The sequence below is a fragment of the Triturus cristatus genome, chromosome 3_2 (assembly GCF_964204655.1).
Source record: "Triturus cristatus chromosome 3_2, aTriCri1.1, whole genome shotgun sequence".
Taxonomy (NCBI): Eukaryota; Metazoa; Chordata; class Amphibia; order Caudata; family Salamandridae; genus Triturus; species Triturus cristatus.
Window position 1 is genome coordinate 750003826 of NC_140584.1, and position 14782 is coordinate 750018607.

At 38.6% G+C, this 14782-nt stretch overlaps 1 protein-coding gene across 1 annotated transcript in view; it reads left to right on the top strand.

Moving 5' to 3' along the window:
• COL5A2 (collagen type V alpha 2 chain) overlaps positions 1-14782 on the top strand; it is a 333083-nt gene that overhangs the window by 289941 nt on the left and 28360 nt on the right. The window contains exons 44-50 of the mRNA XM_085647093.1: positions 2106-2213; positions 3653-3706; positions 6409-6516; positions 6607-6660; positions 8277-8384; positions 11840-11893; positions 13785-13892. Coding sequence (XP_085503219.1) covers positions 2106-2213; positions 3653-3706; positions 6409-6516; positions 6607-6660; positions 8277-8384; positions 11840-11893; positions 13785-13892 — 594 coding nt within the window. The remainder of the gene's footprint in view (positions 1-2105; positions 2214-3652; positions 3707-6408; positions 6517-6606; positions 6661-8276; positions 8385-11839; positions 11894-13784; positions 13893-14782) is intronic.

A 14782-nucleotide genomic window follows, 5' to 3' on the forward strand; every position in this document is an offset into this window, starting at 1 on the left:
CTCACAGGGTCATATGACAGTATATCGATATTTTGAAAAAACATAAAAATAATTCCCTAAATATCATTTGCAAAAAAAAATCTCCAACAGGGCAGACAATATTTAGGCCATAATGTTGTGGTACCGTATTATTTACAGCAATACATTTGTTGTACCGAGTGCACAGAGCTCCTTTAAAGTGCAGCCAATGTAGAATTACAGGCTCATAGGGACCAGCATTTATCTCATTCTGGTGGTCAAGGCGGGAAAGCAGAGAGATGCTTTTTTCAAAGGACAAACAGTTCCTCCAACTCTAGAGAAGTGCATCTGTTTGTTCCAATTTAAAGGCCTTCTTGAACATAGAGTCTCAGGCATACTAGTTGAAATAGTCAATGTGCCTTAATGTATTATAAGTCAGTCTGAGCCATCACAGATCATGGTTCTAGATGACAAATATTGACAAAGTAAGATCACAGATGGGTAGGTTTTTATGAAGAATGAAACAACTTTAACACTAAACAGAAGAGAGGCTTCTCACAGCTCTACTCCTATTTTGGAAACTGGACAGAACTTTAAGTGGGAAATCCAGTAGGTACTTTTCCCACGAGGGTACAGGGAAAACATCTGTACAACTGGATGAGTAACCACTACCACAACTGCCAGTTTCCACATTGCCTGGAACATGGGTGGAGTCACTACTATCATTAAAATGAGATAAAATCTGGATACAACCCTGACATTGAAGGCAACTCCAGTGACAAACAGTTAAGAAATAGATGAAACACCTCGGGAGATCTTGCATGATTGTAGAGTACAATGAAGAGAAAACACAAATCTGGTCCAGAAAAATTAACAGGCTATGTTGGCCCAAATTTTGAAAGTCATCCAGTGGAAACTTGTCCCAACGTTCATTCAAAGTCTGCACCAGGTATCTAGTCTGGCATTCTTTTTAGCTTCAATCTTTCTTGATTGCTTACATACATTTTAAGGCTAGCTTAAATTGCCATGCACTAACCACAAATTTTAATAGTGCTGAAACAAGATACATTTGAGATGAAGCTTCTCACCCCAGCACTCCACCTGATTTAAATTGAAGAAACCATCATCCGCTCTAGGAGACAATCACTTGCAGTGACCATTTAGAGGTAGCCAACACATTGCAGTTAGCAGTTCCTATATTTATATATGCCTTTCTGGCTTGTAATGGAAGAAACATTGTATAGCATCACTCAGGTTTTGTACGATATGAGACAACAACAGTTTAATAACAAGTTGTAAACTAACTGTGATTTTAAAAGCTAGCCCTTACAGTGATAAGTAACCAATACAGAATATATGTGCAAACTATATTACTATCAGAGAGGGAGGAGTATCCTAATAATGGAATCTTCCTTGTTGTAGTGACATTGGCCTTACAACTGCACTTACTCTTTTCCCTGTACCACCACTATTACACTGATGGCATACTTTTCTACCCAGTAGTAGTGCTATGGCAGCACTAAACTTTAGTGAACAATTCTATATTGGTGCCATGAGGGAATAGGTAGCACTTTGGATCTGAAAGCAGAGACCGGTATAATTGAGCACTGCAGTTTTGTGGAATATAGGAAGCAACCTGAGAAAATACTGTTATCACATAGTTTGTTTTAGCCGCTTGTGGTTTTTGTTCACCACAGATTTAAAGGTCAGAATTGTTTATTTATGTTTTTACTGCATGCTAAAAGTGCTATGTTAGTCATTTCCTATCTTGTTTGATTGCAAATTCCTTCTGATAATATCCATGGACATTTATGCTTTGAATTGCATGAATCAAAACAGACATTTTGCTGAAATTACAATGTACAGTTGGGCATCTACAGCATTTGTGATGAATTGCAGAATAACTATGGGACTAAACCCCTTGCATTGAATATGTGTGTTACTGTACCACTTAGGGGTGTATTAATCTTCTCATAGAAGTTGAGATTTTGCAACTGAAATGTAGCTCACGGTAACAATAAAATTAAAGCTTAATTCTTTTATTGGGAGTTTGAACAAATTAAGTTTGTAAAGAACAATTTGTACTGTTATTCAATTACTTACAATAAACTGCTGAAGTTCTATCCTGTCCGATCCTACTGTTGCAGGGCACTCCTGGCAAGCAAGGTGCAACTGGCCCATCTGGTGATAAGGGTCCTCCAGGCCCTGTTGGACAACCTGGTTCTACCGGACCTGTTGGTGGGAATGGCCAAGAAGTAAGTATTTTTTTATGGTGCATTTTGTTCTCTGCAGATGACCAAGATAAAGATTTGATGTGACAGCCTTCATTATGTTCCACTCTTTAGCCGACTTTTTTGAGGTGAACCACTCTTTCACCTCACTCAAAATTATAAAAGATGTAGAGATACAAACTCATGTAATAGGAATCTATTCACAAACTTTGTAAATTTCATAGTAAATGTAATAGTACCATAATAGTACTAGTAAGGTACTATAATAGTACTACAAAGTACTACAAAATGCTATTTACAATCTTATAAGTGTTAATCTCCACCCCCGCCTCTCCCATAATTTATACAGGTAAATCCTCACATATGTACGTTTACTACTTAGGGGCTGATTATGACTTGTGCAAGTGGACGGCCATCCCTCAGCAACGGCGGTTGGGAGAACACCGCCAAGCTGGTGACATCTCAACTGGCGATTACAGTGTTGTTGCAAGGCTGGTGGTGTTGAGATGGCAGTGCCATAGCAGCACCATGATTTGGCTCATAGAGAGACCCGAAGTTGGTGCTGCCACAGTGCAGCACCACTTGCACTTCGGGCGCACTGTTGCCATGCACCAAGTCATGTATGGCACACTGTGCACACAACAGGGTAGGCATAGTGGGGTATAACATGTGCCATAGCCACAATTCCCAGTGGGCTGAATTGCTATGGGCCCTTTCTGTGGCCCCTTCCCTGCCTTTCCACTGACCTTTTCATGGCAGGGTGCCCGCCATGAAAACGTCAGTGGAAAGGCAGGTCGTGAACCCCACGGCGATGCCGATGGCGGCACTGTCTCCATAGACCTACTTTTCCTACAGGCACGGAACCTAGAACCTCGCAGTCTTGAGGCTGTCCAAGTGCACTGCTCTAATCGGGTGCTCAGACTGCCGAGGAGGCGGCAGTCAGATGGCAACGATGGTGCGGTGGTCCCAAGACCGCCGTATTCGTAATCAGATCCTTAATAGTAAATGTGATAGGAACGAGGGAAGTGGCTGGAAATAGGGGCATCATTACTACCATGTAGGAGAAGTTTAGGAAGGAATAAGGAGAGCTTTCGGGAAGGGAGCCACATGGGCTCAACCACAAAAGATAGAAAACATTGCTATTATCAAACTGCACTTTAAAGGTTACTACAGCCAAAAAGGGACCCACAACAGTAGTAGAATACTTCAGCTCACCGGTGGAGCAAGATCAGCACCACATGTGACCAACCACTGGTACTACAACACCCTCCAGAGGAAAATAATGGAAGCAGGGACTTAAAACTCTGTAAGATGCACAAAAATAAACACCCCCTAGAATTGGATTTCTTTATGAATCTATCTTCTCTAGATTCTTCTACATTAGTATTAAAACGATTGTTTCAATAGGCAGATGTTTCATTATGCATTCAAACTAATTTAGCAATGTTCCTTCCTACTCCTAGGGTCCTCCAGGGAATGATGGTTCGCCTGGAAAGGATGGAGCTCCAGGACTACAGGTTTGTGTATTTGTCTTTTGCCTACTTACTGACCAACAGATTTACTACCCAAACACTGCCCAATATCTATTAAGATATGGTTCAGCTGCTCTCTTCTCATTCACTGGTGCATGGCCAGGCTGCCTAACACAAAGTTGTGTACGTGATATCTAGCATAGGTATTTTATTGAACAGGTAGTCTTACAGACTCGCAAAATATTATGCTCAGACATACTTTAAAACTTTTCCCACTCTGCTGTGTGCTGTACAGTGCAGCACAAATTCAAACTTTGCACTTGTCTCAAGGAGGCATATGTTTTTGCTACAAAGCTGTGTCAAATTTCTTTAGCAGATAGGCCTTTGCATCAAACACCTCCTAGGGTGGTAACATGGAAGCACCTATGGGCATCTATGGAACACCCTCTTGATGCAAAGGTTGTTATATAACATCAAACATATTGTGGTACCAGAATATTGTGTAAACATTATTGAGGACAAAATTATAAGTAAGGTAAGTGCTTATAGGTGGGTATAGGTTTGCTATTCTTAGCTCCTCATCTATTTACCTTAAGGATATATATGTATTGTTAAGGTACATTTATGTGGAATTAAATAAAGTAAATCTGTAAATGTTGATACAATATTCTGGTACCACATATTTTACAGTTGGTTTTAAGTTTGAATACCACAATTATTTGCATTACTTTTAGACAACTTTGAGCTGGAAAGTAAATAGTCTATCAAGACGTTTAATGGATAGAGAACTGAAATTATCGTGACGTCCATTTGGTATACACTGTTAAGGTTTGATTCTTGGAAAGAATCTCATTACAATAGTGGTGTCTATTGTTGGTCCATACAAGTAGAGTAATGACACGTTTTCAGAACATCCATGAAATTACATTGCCACTTGCCATCATGAATATTTAGCACGATTTTGGCCCTCAAGGTCAAATGTTGGACTCCTCTGAATTATAGTAAGCTGTTGGAATGATACCAACTCTGAACGGTAACTATGTTTTGTATTGTATTGTATTTGAGAGTTTTCCTTAACTTTCTTACATTCTTTAATTTCAAAATAAGCATATTAGAAATGCTGGAATGGATAGAAAGATGTCTGTTTCTGGTACTCAAGACATGACTGAAACATTTCACATGAAAGAAAATGTGAGATAGTGGATAGGTTTCATTCATGGTAATTTTGGTGAAATTAAAATGAAGACAAGTGAATATTTTAGCCTCAAAGATCTAACATGAGGAAATGATAGTACATATCAGCAGGACTTGTATGGTGTTTGTAAATAAAACTGTATACCAGTGCAACTCTTTTCCTCTGGATAGTTAGCAGAGTACTGTTAGGCAGGACATAATCTCTATTCACAGTCACGTTTTGAAAAGATTTACATTTGACAATAGTTATTTCTTCACTGTGACTTTTCTTTCCAACAGTTTACTTTTTAAGATGGGCTATTGCATACTCATTATTACTCAAAGTACCTATTAATGAAAATACTTACTGCACAGAAAATGTATACATTTAATTGCTTGAATTGGGCTCCCAGCTTACTGTATTGCTGACCGATTGTGCACATCAAAAGTGAACTCACATGAATTCTATTGTGTGTGTACTAGGTAAGCAAGAGTAAATTTGGCAAATACATATTGACTTTGGGTCTGATTTTAACTTTGGCGGTGAGCTTTTGTTATGCCAGGGCAATATAAAGTAAAGCACTAAGTCACCTTGACACAGTCTAAGCCTGCCAGAGTTTGAGATGTTGGTCAGCCCAACGGATCTGTATCATTGGTAGGAACCACCATCACAACAGTTTCTGTCAGTGCATTATAAGTTTGATGGGCAGATCCGTAAACCTAACAGAATGGCACCGCAAACATGTCAATGTTTCTTTTTTCCTAAACAAAAACCCAAAGTGGGATTTCTCCTATGGCGAGGGTAGGAAGCATTTTGCAGTTTTCACTGTACCTGTTGTAAGGTTTTGAGTGACAGTGTAGGACAGTAAAAACTGGCATGTGTCTACCCTCTCTAAATCGGTGGGAGGACACATGGTCAAACCTCCAACTGACCTTACTCCATTGGGCCATTATAGACTTATTTCTCTATTCCCTATATGTGTCCCAAAGAAAATTCAGTTTAATCGCTCAGTGAATTCAATTAACCAGTCAATGTTTACATTTGTGTGTGCCATGCGTGGTACATGTTAAAAAGCAAATATTTCCAATAAGTACTGTAATAAACAAGAAAAGTGACTTCTCTGATGTGGAGGATATGTTTACACAACTACCTTGTTTACAAGTGATCTATAGCTTTGTTAAATATAGCTTCCACTGAGAAAAATAATCAAACATAAGACCATCAAGCAATAGAACTAAATTACATGAACCTGTTGAACTTTAATATATTGAATCACATGTTTTCACATTTTTCTCAAGCTATCAAGATGGTTCAGAGGGTACTATGAGGTCACAAATAAACCTCCCTTTTCCTGAGGTTGGTAAATTGGGTACCGTTATATTTGGAAATAATGACATTTGTACTCAACTTAAAAATAGTATTGCATGAAGAACAATGTTAAAATAAAAGTATTATTAATTTTTTGTCTCAGGAAGCTGCAGTAAAGCACATAAAATGGTCTGAATAGTCATAAACACACACAATTATACCAATGTTGTTAAAAGAGGCTGACTTTAACAATGTTTATTTTCAGGGAGATCGTGGTGAACCTGGACCTGCAGGTCTTCCGGGTTCTCAAGGCCCTCCAGGAACTACAGGACCCATTGGTGCTACCGGCGAAGCTGGACAAAGAGGTGACCCTGTAAGTGCTTTTGCTTCAATACAATATTGACATATTATCTCATTGTCATATTACATTATCTAACATGATCTTCCATATCTTTTGTTTTAGGGCTCTCGTGGTCCAATGGGTCCATTAGGTCGGGCTGGAAAGAGAGGTTTTCCGGTAAGTTTCTTGTACTGGATTAAGCCAATGAAAAAAGGAAAAAGCGAACTCACAAAAGACACATGTGTTTTAAAATTCCCGTGTGGCTTCACTCTGTCTCGTCTCCTTACCCCCAGTGTTATTGTACAACAGTTGCTTTTGGTGATGCATATGACAGCAAGTATGTTGTGCAGCAGCTCTCAATCACAGCAAGCAAAAGCCATTGAAGGAGGGAGGACAAAGACTTTACTACCCAGCACTCCCTCTGCGATGCCAAACTGTTGCACCCTTCAGTTTAGCCAAGCAGATGGACAGGCAAGGGCTGCAGAGACTTCCCCCTCTATCCTTTCATGGCTCCTGCTGACACTCCACTAGAGTGATAGTGGGAGCTATGAAAGGATGGTGGGGGTCACCTTGACCTTACTAGGAATACAATCTTTGAATAGGGCATGTTGGGAGCACACTAAACAGTAAATGTTGGTACAATAATGTTTATTGTTATAGGCCCAAAAGTATGGGGAAACTATATCTATCATACGTGTGGCATTTACTAGATTTCACCAGCATATCAATGTCAGTTGTCCTGGCAATTTCAGCTGTGAAGTTTTAATGTATGTATTCATGAACACATTTGTATATTAAGAAAAAACTTTTGGACTATCTCATACCTATTGGACCGATTTCTAATCCAGATGATTTTCTTTTTTATACATATTTGTTTATGCATACAGATATTAACACTTCACAGCTGAAATTACTAAGATAATTGGCATTAATATGATGGTGAAATCCAGTCAATGACACCAGTATGATAGATGTAATTAGCTTTTATCCCATATTTAAGGGACCTATCTTTACTAATTAATATTGTACCACATTTACTATTTGGTTTGCTCCTACAAATCGTATTCATTTTATGAACAATGGTCCATTACTATCTCTCTATAAGCAATCTCTGGCAACAAGTTTCAGTCTAGTCTAGCAACTAGTATACTATAATTACTCTCTTTCACATCTATAGACTGATCTTAGGTTTTGTGGCAGATATACATCACTGCTATCTTTGTGAAGTTGAGGAATCCAACCTCTCCCTGTCCTGTTCCTTACTAAGCACAGTCCAATTCGATGATAGGATGCATTGGAGTTAGCTAGTCGGTGATTAAAGCCTTTGGCATGTCAGTGACAGAGGGCTCATATCTGCAACATTAATGGATCTAGCAGCAATAAAGTGTTTAATAAAGTATGAAACCTCCAGATATTTGCCATAAGTTGAATTTGTTTTACTTTTCTAACTCTGTACTTCTTACCAATGTATATCAACACTGTGGTGTGATAGAGATTAACACATTTCACACATAGCATTTCTGCATTCCAACTAGTCTCAGTAATACAGTGTAACTGCTAAACTCCAAATTCACTTTAATGAGGTACGATCGCACACAAAATAACATTAATTGGGTAAGGGTAGGGAGGCTGAGGTGAACCTAGACATTTTGTGCTAAACTTTGGAAACCTGCAGTCAAATAACGTCATTTATCATGTCGTCTTGTGGTAGTTTGATATTGGTTAGCCTAAAATATATGTAATAGGTGATGATGTCATGAATGCAGAGTTATTTATTTTTGTTATATATGTAGGGACCACAAGGCCCTCGTGGTGACAAGGGAGACAATGGTGAGCGAGGTGAACGAGGTCAAAAGGGACACCGAGGTTTCACTGGACTACAAGGTCTTCCGGGCCCACCTGTAAGTATTTTCCTTATTGCTAACAATGAACAACCCTGTTTGACAAACAATAGCATTCACAGTTAGTTAAGTATTTTACAAAACTGGTCTTCATCAAGATGATTTCCACAATCTTCTCTCTGAAGAGCAAAACGAAATATTTAATATACATGGTGTGACATGTTTCCGGAATTAGGGTTAGGGCATTTGAAACAGTAAGTGGATTTCAGGGATGCTCCCCCGAGGCTGTAGTTGTAGAATGATGGCTACTAGTGAACCTCCTTCGCTACACTGATGATCTTAATGGAATCCTATGCATCCAGGGTGTCATCACATGAAACGTTAGAGCAAGACTAAAGTCAGAATATGGTTACAAAGAATATGTGGGATATATAAGCTGGTAGGATGACTGAGTGGTAGGAGTGGGTCATTCAACTTTTTTTGCATTGGACTTCTCATTTCAGCGAAGAAAAGTGAAGTTCTACATTTTATATATGCTTTCTGTAGCTGCATTTTATGTTGTTTGCAATTTACTCAGACCCACACCAGATTCCACATTTCAGCAAGTGTAGCAGTTGCAAATCTCAAAATAAAATAACGAATTAACAGTTGAAATATGGGATTCTCATGCTAGTATTTGCTCATTTTATTGTATCTTTAACTTGATAGAAATGTTTTTCAAATGTTTCCAAAAAGCTAGTAACACTAAACACCTACAGTAGCCTAATACTTTCAATTTGAAGATGATGATCAAATAAATACCAATAGATCATAACTTCCTGATATCATTTAATTATTTTGGGATTAGCTAACAATATTTCATGATACATAATCCGCGTTTCCCCCGTCTACAGCTACACTGTCCACTCTAAATAGGGTGGGCAGATACATCGCCAAACCTCCAACGGCTACTCTGTCGGGGCATCAGAGGTGTGTGTAGGTGATGGAGACAGAGTAGTCCCCACTGTCTGCGCACTGAATGTCTGCCTGACTCTAAATGAGGTGGATGAACCTTAAGGTTGGAAGAAGGGGTACTCTGTCAACCTTGCGACAGAGTATCCTTTCCATCAACATATAAATCAGGCCCTTAGTCTTCTTTTTTAGTCCTAACATTTCAGGGTTTCTGGAGAATCTTCTCTGGGTCACTTCAAAAGCTTCCATGACCTAAGGGACAGCACTTAGAAGCCAGAACCTACTCCAGCAGAGGCCACAAGCAAGGTCCCCTCCAGGTGCAGTTTCAGCTGGATACTCCAGGGAAAAAGCCTTCTTGTCCCTGTACGCACACAGGAGGTCTTGGAGTATACCTCTATTTCCTGAGTACAAGGGGAAGCAGGTCCAATCTGTCAGGGCTCATCTCAGATCACAAACAGCAGGTGCAGTCCTCTTTCATTCTTCCACAGGTCAAGAAGTGTTCTGAAGCGGGTGCCTGGAGGTGCTACATTTATGCGTGGTTCATGCTAGTGGGTATTGGTGACTTCTGTGCACTCACTAACCAATGGCATATACATTCCCAGGGGCAACCCTGCCCACTTTTCAGTATTTTCTGTTTGCCTAAGGGAAAACAGGCTCAAAAGCCATGTGTAAGGGCATTTTCACGATGGTTAAAGTCTTCGGCCACACTAAACATGGGCTCTAAGGGTTGTGGGTGTGTAATGGAGTTTACTATGGTAATAACGTTTGTCTTCCCACATCTAATACTAACATACAGATTGAAGAAGCCACTGTGTCCACAACAAACCCAGAGACAGATGCTTAGTAGTACAAAAGCTGCATCCTTCAGCAACGAGAGAGGATACACAAGAATTGTTCTGGCATCATGTTCTCACCCTTTCAAGAGCTGCAAAGTGTTGCATGTGACTCAACAGACCTATCACACATCATTTGATATTGTGGTGTCACCAGAATGCCAACAACCTCCACCCTGCAGAGTCTAATGAGCTCAGAGGAGTCATTATCAAATAATGTTACTTTGACTCAGAAGAGCCATAAAAAGTACATTATAGCGCGACTGATTATAACCACAATATAAGTATACAATGAATAAATTAAGTACATGATAAAAATACAAGATTCACTGCAATAATAATGAAAATACAATTAAAAGTTGTAAAAATCATGTACTAATGGGCCTCAATTAAATCATGCTCAGGGGAGTAATTTCTGCCCATTGAGATTAGCCCATTGAGTGCTTCTGGGAGCAGTTTCATAATTCTTTCATACCTCTTCCTGGGCTGAGCACAGGCTGGGAGTTGTTGGAGAATTAATACACATTAGCCTCCAGAAAGTTCAGGCAAAGAAAGGTAGGTTTCTTACAGTTACTTTTCCTTAATATTTATAAAAAATCCAACTTCACCAATTAAATGGACTTTTAATACCTAATATAGTTATTTTTCTTGCTGGTTCCTTTTCTGAGTCATTAGTATTAGTATTTTAGTCTGCACACTGGTTTTTCTACATAGGTAAGCTAGGACTGCCATAGTAAAAGCTTTTTGGGCCTTGTGACTGTAGGAACATAGTAATATTATTATTCTACCTGTCCCACCTTTAAATATCATGCACCCTGACTTGTGCGCTACAAGGATTACATAAGGATGACTTATAAAATGGTTATTTTTGGCAGGTCACACTGCAGCAGTCAGGCTACGCAAGGCAGGCCTGTAGTCATGTTTTGCACCACCACTGTAGTGGAGGGCACAATAGGCACTTCAGTCCTCGCAAGGCATTTAACTTCCAGGGCCTGGGTGTATTTTCTACACAATAAGCTAGGGGCGTATAAGTTTGCCAATCAGTAATAAGCCAATTAAACTGTATTTAGAGGGGTTGGCCAGGTGTTAATCCTGACTAGCATTGGTAACGTTCCCAGAGTTCTAAAGTCAGCATACATAGGGTACAGGGAAACGATGAAAAAATCTGGGATGACCACACAGAAAAAGCAGGTTGTCTACACAATTTACTTACAAGAATCAAGTAGGAAAGTCCTCCCTCTGCTATGTAATTCCCTGTACTGTGACTACCAATACTAAATTAATTCAAGAAAGCACTAAAGTTGATCCTTTTAATGGACCAGGCCCACGCGGCTAACAATGCAAGGCTCAAGCGCAGGGTATTAGTAAAAATGTATAACCAACCACAAAAGGAGGAGAGGAAGGGAAAAGGTTTGCATTACAGTCTACAACTAGAACCTGACTCCTGAATGGGTATTAATGGTACACTTGACATGTATGACTTTTAATGCATATCTGGGGTGTACTTGGTGGAGAATATGTTAACCTCAGAATTTACAATGTTTGTATTTACTTCTTTTGTGTCGATCAGTCCCTGAGGTATTTACTAATTAGCTTTGAATATCTAAAAGTGCTACCTATGTGTCCATACCAAATTAGAGTGTCCTTATCCGTATTGTTGATGTAAAATGTTGGTGATGTCATTTCTCTCTGATTTGAAAGTCAATTAAATAACATTGTTTTTATCCCTAGGGCCCTAATGGTGAACAAGGCAGTGCTGGTATTCCTGGACCATTCGGTCCAAGAGTGAGTACATTTTTTTAAAAAAAATAAAGAAATTACCTATGTGGAATAGAAGCTTCTCTATTCCCAATTATATGCGTTTAAACCTTAAGTGCTCTGTGCTTGCATTCTAAAGATTGAATCACAATTCAAATTTAGTTGGTGTGAAGCTGATCTCATCAAATGGCATCATGCTGAGTGTTGCTTTGTTTGTGCTGAATGCTGTTGAGCCATATTCTCTGTGCGCATATATTACATGAATTATTTTTCACAGGTCCCTACAACCACCTAGGATGTTCAAGCTTTGCCAAAATCTTTTTGATATTGTAAAAAGTAAAAAATACCTTTCAACGCAGTATATTAGAAAATCTGATATTGTTACAAGAAGAAAAACACTTTGAGTGAAACTGATAAGAGAAACATACAGTACAAAAAAAAAATCTGATATTATTACAACTATAAAAACCCTTTGTGTTAAACTGACAAAACAAAAATTCAGCAGAAAAACAAACAATCATTAAAATAAATTGCAATGTATAAAAAAGGAAAGAAATTAACAACTGCCTGTTTGACAACAGGTTTTCCCTCAAATAAGGATTGTCTTTGAATACCTGATTAAAAAAGACGCGAAAGTACAACATCAGGAATGGTTATGTCGAATAGCAGAGGACATGAACTAATTATTCAATTTTATATTACTCTGTACTATTTTTACTTGCTTTAAAAAAATACACAATTCTGCACAATATTGTAAATCTGAAAATAACAATTATTATAAAACTACAGTATCTGCAACCACATCCCTGCAACTTGGTACGAAGTGTTGTGATGCATGTTTACAAAAATGCTACTCTATGTTTTTATATTTTTGTTGCAGTAATGATTGCTTTGTTTTAATGGCTAGCTGCCAATAGGCAGTCAGCATATATCTTTCCAAAATAGGTTCAGCGTTTAAATAGTATCAATGACAATTTCTAAATATCAGCAACCATAACATATAGAATTCATGACCAATGTCTCTTAAGGTCCTCTCAGTTTTTTTCTTGAATAGTAGACATTCCAATCCACACTTTTGGCCCAATATTCAGTTTTGTTCACAAGAATGTTGGGCAAATAGGTAGGGGTGGGCGGAATTTGCGTAATCGCGTTACGCAAATCTCCGCGAAACGGTAAAAAATCTGCGCAAACATGCAGAAATTCCGCGAACACGCGGAATTACTTTTTCGCGATCCTTTTTCCTGTTCGCGATCGCTGTTTGCGTGCTCGGGGTGAAATATCTCGCGAACACGCATATTGAGAACGCGAACAAGCCAAAAATTTTGAGAAGTCGCGGAATGCAGATTTTTGATCAATTTCGCGTTCTCCGCGGAACACGAAATTACCCAAATTACCCAAATTCCGCAAATTCCGCGAGCGGAAGGGATTTTACCGCCCAGGCCTACAAATAGGTATAACGTTATCAAATTAAAGACAAGGTAAATTTATACATTTGAATTTTTCGGTAATGAAGGTTTTACAGAATTCTTTGATCAAAATGGAATTCTAAGTCCAAACATCTAAAATCTGTTATGAGTTTTTTTTACTAACTTAGTTATTAATTAAAACATACTTTAGGAAATAATGGAAAAATAATGCGAACACCAATTTAAAAATAATTAGACTTGAAATTTGGCACTGTTATAGATAAGTAATTTCTATTTTTAAAGTTTTGAACTATATTTTAGGAGTTTGTATCAATGGGTTACTGTCTGAACAGATTTGGGAATTACATTTTCAAAAAGTAACATTATTGATTAAACAAGGTTAATGATGTACACAATTCTCTTTAAGTTGGAACATAAACAACATTTTTGGACTTGAGTGTAACAGCAAGAAATATAAAACTTTATAGTAATTTACTTTTTGTTTTACTCAGGGTCCTCCAGGTCCAGTTGGACCCCCAGGAAGAGAAGGTAATTCAGGCCCGAATGGTCCAATCGGACCCCCTGGTATACGAGGAACTGTGGGAGAAGCAGGACCTGAGGTGAGAGAAAACACGCTAGTATTAAACTACTAGATTGTAAATTATACCAAAGTCTTACTTAACAACACTTGGGCCCCTGTTTGAAAAATGGAGGAAGGATGAAGTCTAAAGCTTCCCTTTATTACATTTCTGGCTTCTAGTCAACAAGTACAAGGAAGACCCAGTAGCTGCAATACTCCTTTCCAGATGACCAAACTCTCATTTCTATTTCGTCAATGCTACAAACCATCTAGCATGTTGGAATTGGATGGAGGCTGATTTTCAATGAGTGCACAGTATCTTTGACACTTTCCCTGGCACTCCGCTTTAGGTGGATCATATGTATTAACTCTGCAGTTCTCCTTGATCCTTGGATAAACCTGCATTTCCATGCCCACGACTATGCATGGATTCCACTCGGGGGCCATTCAGGGGCATCACCATGGCAGTGTTTTTACTTCTATGTTAATGCCCGTGACTCACCTGCCATTCTCCAGTCTTGGTCTGACCACAACTGTGTTTGAGGGAAATTATTATAATTGGCATGCACTTCTAATGCATTTGTTTCATTAAAATGTTTTAAAATTATGTAGTGATAATTTTGGTCCACAATGTATGACCATTCAATCCAATGACATTCATACTACATTTTAAGTCAATATAAAAATCCTCTCTCATGTTTAATGTGACCTATTTTGTGTGTTCCCTCTCATAATTTAAAATGAGAAAGGATTTGAAGTATTTTATTTTCCCGGTAGATGCATACTTTATACCAGAACTAATTTATGCTTAAATACTTTCGGCATGCTTAGAGCCAGCAGTCATTCATCCATCAATCAATACATACAAAGGTTTTGTACCCATTACAAATGCTGTTGCTGTGTCCAGGAAAGTCAAAGGTAGACCAGTTT